Source organism: Chaetura pelagica, unplaced genomic scaffold (assembly GCF_000747805.2).
Source record: "Chaetura pelagica isolate M959 unplaced genomic scaffold, ChaPel_1.0 scaffold344, whole genome shotgun sequence".
Taxonomy (NCBI): Eukaryota; Metazoa; Chordata; class Aves; order Apodiformes; family Apodidae; genus Chaetura; species Chaetura pelagica.
Window position 1 is genome coordinate 8,132,455 of NW_009953098.1, and position 12,343 is coordinate 8,144,797.

General features: G+C 35.8%; 1 protein-coding gene across 1 annotated transcript in view; it reads left to right on the top strand.

The window, feature by feature from the left end:
• The first annotated feature begins 147 nt into the window (after positions 1-147).
• The window catches only part of TMEM164 (transmembrane protein 164), a 32,499-nt gene continuing 20,303 nt past the window's right edge, over positions 148-12,343 (top strand). Inside the window, exon 1 of the mRNA XM_009997141.1 lies at positions 148-612. Within this exon, the coding sequence (XP_009995443.1) occupies positions 148-612 (465 nt within the window). The remainder of the gene's footprint in view (positions 613-12,343) is intronic.

Sequence of the window (12,343 nt, forward strand, 5' to 3'; positions counted from 1 at the left end):
GGCTCCTCCCTTCTCGTAGGCTGCTCCTTGAGGGTCTCGTCCTGGCATCCAGAGGAAGAGCCAAAAATGAGCCTTGCCCCGAGCTGAGCTGCTTGCTTCTGAAGCCTAGGAAGGACGGGGACTACAGAGGGGCCGTCCTTGCGTTTCATGTTTCGTCAGTCCGACGGCATTTTGGCGTTGATTCCGTCTTGCTTCTACCTGTTCCTGGACATTGACGGGGAGGCTAAAAGGCACCGTCCCGCCATGTCTCGTTACAGTCTCCATAACCTCCTGGACTGGATGTACGGGGGTGTGGACCCCAGCTTTGCTGGCAACGGAGGGCCGGAATGCGCGGCCTTTCTCTCCGGGCAGCAGCGCCTTCTGGAGAGTTTGGTCTTCCTCAGCGTGGGCATCGTAGAGATTCTTCTGTCCCTGTGGAAGCTCAGGCAGCTGCATTTCAGGGAGCTGGAGGGCCATCTGCTGCAGCAGCCCCAGACTAAGCAGGAGAGCTTGGGCAAAAATCTGCTGCTGGTGCTACTTTGTCTCATCTTTGGGCTAGAATTGGGGTTCAAGTTTGCCACCAGAACTGTAATTTACCTCCTGAATCCCTGTCACGTGGTCACTATGATGCAGGTAAGGCGGTTTGCTTTAGTTTTATGCTTGTAAAGCAGTATTTTTCCCATAGTCGGTTTGTGGATCACAAGTGTGTTGCAGAAGTACAAATGCCAAGAATTGTTATAAACGTTTTTATTAACTGAATTGAGTTGTGTGAAAAAAACGATTCAAATAGAAAGGTGAAATCGTAGTTTTGAGTAATGTCCAAATCTCTGGTTGGAAGTGCAAAAAATGAAGGCAGTCTCACCACTTGCTTTCACCTTATCCTTATTTCAGGAATAGGAAATGTGGTTTCTCCTGACAGCAGTGGTAAAATTTGCACAAAATTTATTGAAAGACAAGATTATTGCTAAAGCAGCTATGTAATTTACATGCAGCTTTTCCAAGCAAGTGACTTTTAGGGGTGTGAATGTATTTTGTGAAGGTGTTGAAGAACAAATTGCTCTTTCTTTTGTGCAGACAACGTTGGTTTACCTTTGTAGTTTTAGGAGCTGAAGAGTAAGGAAGCAAGTGTTATTATCCATGTCTTGTACATGGGTTGGACAAGCTGATCTGGTTTAATACCTAAGGATAAACTGTGTTCTTTAATGACTTGTGGCTTGGTTGTTAGTGCATGATAACATATAATTTGTGTAGCTTCCAAAATAATGAAAACATTAATTACCAGCTACAGAACTGTGATATCTAAAGTTTAAAAGCTATGTTTGTATATAGTCCTGTGTGTTTACTTCCCTATCAGTTTCACTGACATTGGTAAGTAGTGTGTGAGATGTCAAAAATTATTATTATTTTGTTTAATTTCGCTAATATTATACTGTCAACACTGATAACTTACAAAATACGACCTCAAGAATTAATAGAAGAATGTTAAGAAGGCTTTGATGAAAGTTGCTGTAATGACATCTGTCTGAGATCCGTAACAGATGAAAATCAGACCAATGCAATTCTTAATCTCCCTTTGCACGATACAGAGTCATCTGGGCTGTATCAGATTGAGCCTGTTGTTAGTTTCACTCCAAGAGAGTGTTTCCTAACAGGATTGGAAACATCTTTTCTGGTTGTACCAGAGGTTTGAGAGAAGTGGGTATTATTTCGAGAGGGGGGAAAACAAGCACTCGCAGCAGTATTCAAGAACTTTACAGCGCAGTTCCTCAACTTAATTAGGAAGTTATGTAAATTTCTGAGCAGTGATGCAATGTTAGCTCAGTATTTTATACCATGGGACACTTACTTCCTGTGAAGTTGTAACAACTAATGTGCAATCAATTAGTCAGTATTGGTAATGAAGAGGAAAGTAAAAGGTATGAAAGAATTAGAAAAAGAAATAATTAAAATAAAATAATATAGCCACATCCCATTTCTTGGCAATACTTAATGTGTACTGGAAAATTTTCCTATTATTGTCTGAGAAGGTAAGGTTACCATTATGATTTGAAAATGTACTTGTCTTGATATGGTATCATAATATGATGTTATAAGTATTCAGCAAAAGTGAGTGTTTATACATAAATGAAGGAGCTGATATTGTTTATCTCATTCATTAATGCTCTTCTCCAGGAAGACAGGGATTCAAATTCTGTTGTCAGGCATAGGTAGTTCTTAATCTCTTTCAGACCAATTGTGAAGCTTTTTTTTTTTTTTTTAAATAATCTTATGCTAACAACTCATTAGAAATGGTGTTCCAGAATTTGTGAAATTGAGAAGATGAATATGTCAGCAAAATTCAGAATTCATGCCTCTTAATCCTCAAAGAGGTATTAGAAATAGGCCTGGGCTTAATGTAGAAAATGAAAATAGATGCAAAACCAAAAGGTTTCAGCATAGAAAACAAGTTAGATACAAAGATAGTTCATGACTTCCATCAGCAAAGTCATATTTAGTTGTTAAATCTTTCAAGCAGTGGTTTTCTGCCCTTAATTTTCTGAGGGCAGCAGGTCAGCAAGGTGAATTATATGAAAATATAATTTATCCTTCACTTCTGTTCTTACAGTAGTTTGTACATAATACTACTGCTGTGCCTGGACATTAGGATGCACAAAGTAGGTGAAGAGATGAAACATGCTACAACAATCAAGATCACTTCAAAGAGAAACCAACAGTAGCTGTTGGTAAAGGTTTCTTCTTCTACTGAATTTCTGTTTTCTTTTTCTTCAGCTGAGACTGTTTCACCTCAGAGCAACAAAGGCTCTGGGCTCTGAGCCAAAAAATATTTGGAACTGGAAATTATCCTGCAGATTTTTTTTGCATAAAAGCAAAAGTCTTGCTTTAAATGACCTAAGACTGAAATGAAATCACAAAATAAAAGAGGAATTACATCCATGGTGCACTTGGGCAGACAAAACTGGGTAATATAAAGGATACTGAGTTCTACAGATGAGTCTGTTTTGATGAGGTATCTAATTTCTGCCTGTCACGCCAATCCATGTTCAAATAAAATATTTTTAATGAGTGGGAATAACTAGTTTAGATGTATCATTGCAGGGATGAAGTGTCGATCAAATTAACTGTTTAACTGCCTGAACAGTTTTTGCGGTTGATGAGATTCAGAGAATTTGTTGCCATCCTGCCATGGAGTTGAATAGTCTAGAACCAGTACTACTTATTTTCAGCCAGACTTGGTTTTGGCTTCTTGCATGACTTCTGGAGGAAGAAGGGAAATATTGTTTCTTCCCCAGTGATGAAAGTGCAGCATCATTGAGAGATATTTCAATTTTATTTATATATATATATATTTATATATAAAACCAAAGGTTCAATGGAAACATTTGTAGTTTCTTTGATAAATATCCAGTGCGGATAGGAGTGTTTTTATGTGCAGTACAATATTAACTTAGTGTGTGGTGCAGTGGAGAGGGAAATCTATGAAGGAATTAATACTAAGCTCTTTCTTTACATAAAGAGTGAGCTTATTGAAAATTACTTGAAAACTTCTATTAAAAAAAACCCAACAAAACACATCTTTTTAGGAGTGAGGATATGATTGGACCAATAATACTGCTCTAAGTGTGATGTAAAAGGGTATCCTAAAAGGGGAACATGAAGTCTATGGGAGTGTTGCAAACCTATTCTCGCTTGCACAGCAGGAAAAAAATTCAACATATGTTTAGGGGACCAATTATTATATTTTCAAGACATTAATCCTTTTAAGTATTTCGGCACCCACATTGATGGTATTGCAAATGTAAAGGAAATATTCTAAAGTTTCTGATTCAGCAGTATAAGAGGGAGGATTCACTCAGTAGCCAATTACAGCACTACCCCTGATTTCTTTAAAAGTTTTGTAAAGGAGACTTTGAGCAGTATCCAGAGCATGGTTGTTGAGAAGCTAATGTGTAAGTGTTGTCACCCTGTGTAAGAGCATGAAAATACTTGCAGCGTTGCTTTAGTGATGTGAAAGGAAGAAATCATGCCTTGCAATGTTGAAAGCAATTGTATCAAAACCAATTTGTTTTTCTCTTCCATATTCTTTAAAATATACATTTTTAAACTTTTCAGTTAAATTCCAGTTAAATTGTGTATGGTTTTCTATATTCTGTCTCTTCTAAACCTTGAGTTAAAGGGACGTTCGTCTCCCATCATTTAGGAGCGAGCATGAAGAACCTTCAATTACAGAAATTCAGTAAAATTTTATAGGAATGATAGAGGATAATGATATTTGATTACATAAGTAGCGTAGAAGTTTAATGAGTTATTCTGGTTTTAACAGATAGCAGTATTCTAAACCTAAGATGTTTTTTCAATAATCTTGTTCACTGTTTAATGTATTTTGTTGGGCAACATGTACAGCAGTGAAGGCAAAATTTCCTATAAATATATATGCATTTAAAAAAATGTAAATCTTTAAATGTACGCTTCTGTGTGCATCTTTCTCTTATCTACATAATTTTTGTGTCTATCTCCTACATTCCAAAACCTTACTTCCTGCATATCTTGTGATTTTTAAAGCACTTCAGAAGACAAGACTCAGCTTTAGGAGATATGAAAAAACTGCAATTTAATAGAATTTGATATGTGAAGGATTGTACAAAAAATATTTGAGAAAAGCAAGGCTATATATTTGGAATATAGTATGATTTATTCCCAAATTGGTACATTGAGAAGGTGTGTGAGGCTGTTGCGGGAAGGTCAAAAGTCCTTTTGGTACTCCTAAACGCTATCTGGTGGACATAAAATTAATCACTTAAATGGAAGATGTGTGTAATCACAGCTCAGAAACATACTTGATTATCAAGTTTGCCACTTGATTTTTAGGTCTGCATATTACAAGTCTTTATTTTTTCAACTGCAAAATAACTTGTGATACTTTCTCTTAAAACTGAGTGCTAAGGAGGAAATTCATCATAATGTCAAAAGGGCCATTAAAGCACTGAAAGTAGCAGTATTTCTTGGTACCAAGCCTTATTTCTTGCAAAAAGGCACGTTGTATGGCTGGGAACATGACAGGGGTCATGTTCATGACAGGGGCATAGATACAAAGTGAAAGCTCATGAGAGATCATCAGTTCCTTTATACTGGGCCTGGGATGCTCCAGAACTATTAGTTTGCCTTTCAAAAAAACCATGGCTGTCTTGTATAGTTTAAGCTGCCTTTGGTTCCAAAACCCAGCAATTTTTTCTTAATTATTACAATTTATTTTTAAGCAATTATTTTGTTGTGTTTAAAAAACACTGTCAATTTAAGTTTAGAAGCTTTAACTGATACTATAATTAATGTCATAATTATTTATTGAATTGACAAAAAGCTTTTCTGGGACGATTTTAACACTATCATTTCATAACTGCTTGAATTTACTAAAAATAAGCACATGTAGAAGAGAAATTGAGAAATATTAGTGTGAGGCAGTGCAAGGATTCTTATTCAGAAATAACAGCAATTTTTAATTTTGTATTAAAAAAAAAGCAAATGTGTCTTAAGGGTGTGAACCACAGTTTTCCTTGAAGAGATTACAGTTCGGCCACTTTAATTTAGAGGAGGGTTGGCCAGTGCTTGCTTTTTCTCTAGCTGAACATGTGCATGCTTCAGTTAAGGTGATAGGGATCACAGTAATATGTCCTGCTACCAATGAATGTTCTAGATGAGGAGTAGGAGTTTAAAGGTCTAAGCTAAACCTGTGTTTTGAAGTTGCTAGAATTTGGAAGTACCTAGTATGCTTCAGGCTAGAATGCATACTTTGGTAATTCTTTCCTTTATTCTGTATGTTCTTAGGAGTAAAGAATATAAAAAGTGGAGAACTGACAAGAAGGAATCTTATTTTCAAAAAAGGAGTAAGAATTGCAGGATTGTAAGTTCTAGATGAGAAAGGTTAACTTTCTGTTAAATATGTACACTGAGGAGTATTTATCTAAAGGCTATTAGAGAAATAAATAGGTAATTAGCTATTGGTTGGTTTTGATGAGGTCTTAATAGATTGAAAGCAAATATACATCAAAGTATAACATAAATAATTTGAGGAACATGTTATGGGGAGACAGCCCTTTTTTAGTTTTTTTTTTTCTCTTTATTTTGTGTTGTGTTGGTTTTGTTTTGTGTTGCTTGGGTTTTTTTGAGAATGTATCTGTTGTTTCAGTGTACTTTCCAGCATTGTAATCTATTAGTGTTGGCTGTAATATATTTTTATAATGGATTTTTTAGCCTAATTAGCAGTTTTACACAGAAGTCCATGTAGGTTCTTTGCTAGCAGCTTAAACTGATGTTTCAGGAATAGCTTAGCTGAAGCCTTTAGGAATTTGTGGAGTAGTGGACTAAATCAAATAGGAGCAGAAACCAAACTGGACACCTTACACATTCCAGGAGCTGGCATGACTTTCATGTAATGATTTGTGGTTTTAGAACAGAAGAGCCTACTGTGTTGTCTCCCTTGTTCTGCTGTAAATGTTTACGCTCCTAGTCACAGATGATGATCAGCCAGGTGAACTGTAGCAATTTGAAGCATTGATGTTCACTGAGAACAAGTTCTGTACCATGCATTGAAACCTGTGAGGAATGTAATGGGACTCATGTTTCCCACGTCACTTCCTCAGGGCTGTAGATATATCTGGTAAGGCTTTACATTTATTCAGGTTGCCAACTAATTAGTGTCAAGTGAAGTAAATTATTTCTATTTTAGTACTTAGGTATTTAGTGAATTGTCAGCTTAAATTATCAGGATTCTGAAGTTTTATGCCTTAGTTTTTTTGTGGATAGTGTTGATGTTTTTGTTTCTTTGACAATAATAATAATAATCTATTTGGTATTTACTGTCCTGTGGATTTTAAAGATTACAAATTTATTTTGTAAAATCCTGGAAGTTGAAGAATTGTGAACTTGACAAGAAAAAGGTATTGGTTACTTCAGGCAGAGTAGAGCAGGACTTCTCTGCGATGGTTTTGCTTCTGTAGGAAACTGATATGAAATGTAATGCTTGGGGGGAAAAAATAATAAAAATGAATGGATATGCATATGCACATGAGGGTCCTATTATGAACTCATGCAAACTCCCACAGTGCAACTGACAGATATAAATGCAAGTTAATCTGAATTCAGTGTAAATTTTCTTTGAAAATAGGACTTCTGCATTTTATCTTATTCAGCCTTTTTTGTTCTTTTAGCCCCAGGTAAGTTTTTGATCATCAAGGTTTGCTAAAGCAGTAAGCTTGGAATGGGGAAGGAAGTAACCTGCTACTAGTGAAGGGCTGGTGCAGATAGTGATTAGAGAAAAAGGAAGAAAAATAACCTCAGTAACACTTTTTTTCTGAAATACTAATTCCTAAGATGTGATAAGTAATGCTACTGCACACATGGAAGGACCTGAGTCTTGTGTTAATAATTAATCCTAAAACAAGAGAAGTCTAGAAATCTTTTACCTAAGACCATAAAAGGGAAGAAGGTGAGTACAGATTTGTTGAGTAAACAAACTAAGCCTATGGAAGGGGACACACATATTAATTTGGACACTCTAGATTATTTACAAGACATTAGATTGTACAGGACAGAAATGGTTCAACTTGCTGCACTTCTTTCACCCCCAGGTAGATCAAGGAGACTGAAAGGTTAGAAGGAGGGCCTGGCAGCTTATGTTTCCAGAGGTTGGTTTATGTAGCACAGAAGCTACTTTTTCTGTAGTACTACTTAGTGCTCTGCCAGCAATATTGCTTTGAATCATGCATATTCTAGATTAACAGTTCCACAGGACATGTTAATTAACCTCTGAACCTGTCTGACAGCTGAGCTAAGGCAGCTGTGATCTTTAAGCTAAAATATTACATACATTCAACTTTTCTTTTTCTTCTTTTTTTTTTTCTTCTTTTTTTTTTTTCCTTTTTTGTGTTATATTTTTTCTCCTTTTAATTTTTTTTGTTTTTTTTCCTTTCTTTTTTTAAAAATTCCTTCCAACTTTGGATGAATCCAGTTTCCATGATATTTTCACATTGTTCTGAGTATTTAAAATAGAAATTAAAGTCTAAGCTCTTGAAGTTTTAATTTTGAAATAGTATATTAAAACAATCTATTTATGGTATGGTTAAGTGGGCATGACTGGAATGTTTGGAAAGAAAGATTTGTTTCCAGTCTACTGCAATGAGATACTAAATTGAACAGGCAGCTCAGGGATAGGCAAGCTGCTGTTTTGAAAGGTAAAAGAAATCTGTGCAGAATATGTGAGATGCAGGGTTTTATTTGTTGTGTGCTTAGCTATGTCCTGCCAGAAACATCTCTTCTTATGCATCTGTAAGCGTTCCCATTGATGTTATAGGTGCTGCCTGTGTTATGTTTAATCTGGAAGAGTTAGATTTGTGAGACTTGTTCTTTTCTTCTCCTTCTACCTTTTGAATTGCCTTCTTTTGTCTTTTTGGTTTGTTTCTGATCAAACATGCTGATCTTTGTGTTATGCTTGTTTCTGTCTCAGCAGGACTAAGACTGGTAGAAGAAAAGCCTTTCTTGACAAGTTTTGACTCCACTCTCTTTCTCTGTGTGCTAACTGAAAAATGGCATCAGTAAAATACTTCCGAAGGGAGCTCTTAGGTCTAATTTTTGTTTGAGGTTTGGAATGCTTTGCATCAACAGACTTCACCCCGCCTTCAAAAAAGTAATCCATAACACTTGTACTGTAAGGCACTGCTGGGTTAAAAACCCCGCAATTATACAACACCACCAAAAACATTTTCTTTTTTTACAGTTTTCGATCTAGCAATACAGTTAAACAGAAAATAGGAAACCAGATATGTTTGATAGTCTGTGCTTTTTTTCACCTCTTCGTATTGATGCACTTAGCCAGTGCTGGTCTCGATGTGCAAACTCTAAAAGAGGTTATTTGAATAAAATCCTTTCCATATAAACTTAATAATAATAACGGAAATAATGAAAACCTCTGACATCTCCAGATTATTGTGATAATTGCAGCACATGTCATGCTTGAAATGCAAGAAGTCAGAATATTATTTGGATTAATACAGTGTATAGAGATTAGGTAATTTGATTGTATTAAAGAGAGGTCAGATTAAAGTCAATATCTCTTTTTCATGATGTTGTGGTCTTTTGTGGATTTTGGAGTGTTTGTTTCAGAACTGGGTTTTTTCTCCACTCTTCTGAAAATTTGAGTATCTATTTCTGTCATATTTTGGCACCAAGAAAACAGATATAATCAATCAAAAACTTAACTTGCTTCAAAATGTCAGCTGATTTTGGCAGATATTTAGCCTTTTTCAGCTGATATTTAGCCTTTTTTCATGTGTATAGTTTGGCTTTTACTTAAAGACATTATTAAAATGTCAAGGAGTAATGTTTTTTGTAAATTCTGATTCTAAAACTAAATTTATGAGAAGTAATCTGTTTTTTTCCCAACTACCCAGGTACTTTTTAATAGTCACATTTCGCTTGTTTGGCTCTGCTTTCATTTAGTGATTGAAGAGTGAGGGAACTTAACAGAGATTTGAGGATGGCCAGTGTAAAACTCTGTGTACCTACCTCTTGCTGTCTACCAAAGACATCATCTGAATAAATAAATGCCGTGTTGCCTTCTGACTGTCTTCCAAATAGTCCTTTTACATGCAGTCTCTTCTACTTGCTGCATTGACACAAATGAGTAACACAATCAGATTTAAGAAAATAATGATCTCTAAAGTTTACGGAACTTGGAAGGTATTTCTCAGGAACTCTATCACATACTGAATTGACAGGGTTGCACTAACTTCTTAGAAAATTAAAAAAACCTCATTACTACAGGTGGGAAAAATACCCTCCCTTTCCTTCTGCCTTTCAATCTGTCCCAGACCTATAAATATAATTTGTAGCTTTCTCTTCTTATTATTGCTTGGTTGGAAGAAGTAAATGTAAAAGAGAGTGATTTGCAGTACTGTTCTGTATTAGTTCAGAGCAACCATGAGTTCATTCTCTTTAAGATATTTTCTCACTGAAGGAATAGATAAGCTGTGCAATCCTGTACATTACAGTCTCCGAATTGTAACAGCCCTGCTGATCCATCACATGTTGTGGTGTGACCTTTGTATTTGGGCTTACGCAGAGGAGTGCTGGCCATGCAGTTATTCATGCCAGAAGTATTTCCCATGGGGGTGGGCAGTGGTATTTATGGTCATTAAGAGCAATCATGGAATATATTGACAGAACTTCTGACTTATGCTTTCATCTGGGTCCTCAAGGTTGAAATGGACTTCAGTTTGAACACTGACTGGTGTTATGAGTTTCTTTGCAATTTATTGCCTGAGAACAACTCTAGAATCTTCTGGTCCTGTGCTGGCAAAGGTGAATCAGACATCTTGAGTCACAATAATGTCCCCAACTAGGACTTGTTATCTATACATTTCCTCAAGGCCTCTCATGATTTTTACCCTCTCTCTCACTCTTACTAGCCTGTAGTCTTTTACAGTTTGAAGAGTTTAATGTGTTAAATCAATCCAAGTTCTGTACTTTATGAGCATTCTTATTGACTTCTGTAACCTTTTTCTAATTTTTTTTTTTTGGGGGGGGAGAGAGAGTTTTAAAGGGGAAGAGAATTATCAGACCTGTGCCTAGAATTCAACCTGTCAGACAATGTATGCTTTATAACTTAGTTTTTCCTCCTAAAATAGTTACTCTTGTATGTTTTAGATTTCCATTTAATTATTTTGTCCTTTTTTTCATTTGTAATGTGAAAATGTAACAGGGAACAGATCTGACAGAATAAGGAGGAACATTGAAGTAATTTATTAGTATTCCTTCCAAATAGAAGTTCAGCTGTTCTGCCTGGAATGAGGAGAAGCCTGCTTCATTGGACTTCAAAATGTGTGCTGCCCTGTTTACTCTAGAGCTCCACAGTATGTGAAGGCAGGCAAACATTTGTGCTGGCCTGAGTGCGTAAAACCCTGGGAGTTCCAGCAGGAAAATAGAAGCCGGGAACTCTTCACAGCCATGCCGCTAATTTAATATGACATTGTTTGGTTTATAGCTGTTTCCTCCTGCAAGGCAAGGGATTTTATTTCCAGTATGACAGTGAAATGTAATGTGATTCTGGGATAAGTATATGGACACTTGTGTTAGAGCTTGTGAGCTTGTGTACTGTGAATATCTGTGAACTAGATATTTTAAGACTGCTAATTACTCTGAGCTGAATGATGACACTTTTAATAACCTTTGAATCTACTCAATGGTATAGCTCTCTGGAAATTAGATACAAGATATCTTGTAAAACATTCCTTTTAAGAAGCTGAAATTTAATTACCACAGAAAGTATATACATATTTAGAGAGAAAGTGCTTGCTGTGAAAGTGCTTAAGCTGAAACATTTTAAGATCTCTTCCATTATTCTAAAGTTTTAACATAAACATTCTAGTTATTATTTCTCTGCTGTTACCCAAAATGGAAGTCAGGCTTATTTTCTGAAAGATTCCTCATAACAGAAGTACTTGCATGGTACAAATATTAAATATTTGGTTTTGCCTCATTTGTTCCTGAAGCTGTTTCTTGCAGTAGAGTTGACAGAAGCAGCTGTGAATCTTGTTCTCTTCTTTGCCTATCTCCATGGTAGTGAAGTATTTTAGATTGGTATGTGTACCTTGGTCTTTGTAAAAATGCCATCCTTTAAAAATACTAGTGATTTTTTTATCCTCAGTGGTGAGATTCAGACAGGATAGATATGTATTATAGTTTTTGCTCTACTGTGTGGTAGTTGGAGCACTCTGCAGAGTGTCAGAAAAAGAAATTACTGGTGTGATTGAGACATATTTCTGGGTTGGTTATTTTGTGCATATAAAGATAAAAGGTAGATCTGTTTAAGGTGTAGGAAATAAAAAGAAAAAAAAGTTTATATTAGAAGATATGCCTCAAAAGTAACATGTAAATTCTGCCAGATTTCTGAATTTCAAGAAATAATAAAATAATTTGAATTAAAAACTCTGCGTGAACTAGCTAGACTAACTATCATACCTCCTTTTGCTAATGTACAATATGGAAAGTTTAAACAGTTTTTCCAATGTATGGAAGTAGCATGGGGGAAAAAGTTATGAGACACCTGTAGAAGATATTTATGGTCTCTAAAGAAGGTAAAATGTAGTCCACAATTCAAGGAAATTTCATTAGTAAACAAAGTTTATTGCAAGAATATGATGTAACAGAGAAGCATGAAGTGTTAGCCACATGATACATAGACCTCTCAGAAACATTTTTTTTGGCATACACTTTTTTTCTTAGCATAAAGAAGCATCAATTAGTGGGATTGTCATTGGTAAGTATTGCCATTGTCAGTGCTTGGTTTTTAGCACAGCAAGGACCTTGACTGAGG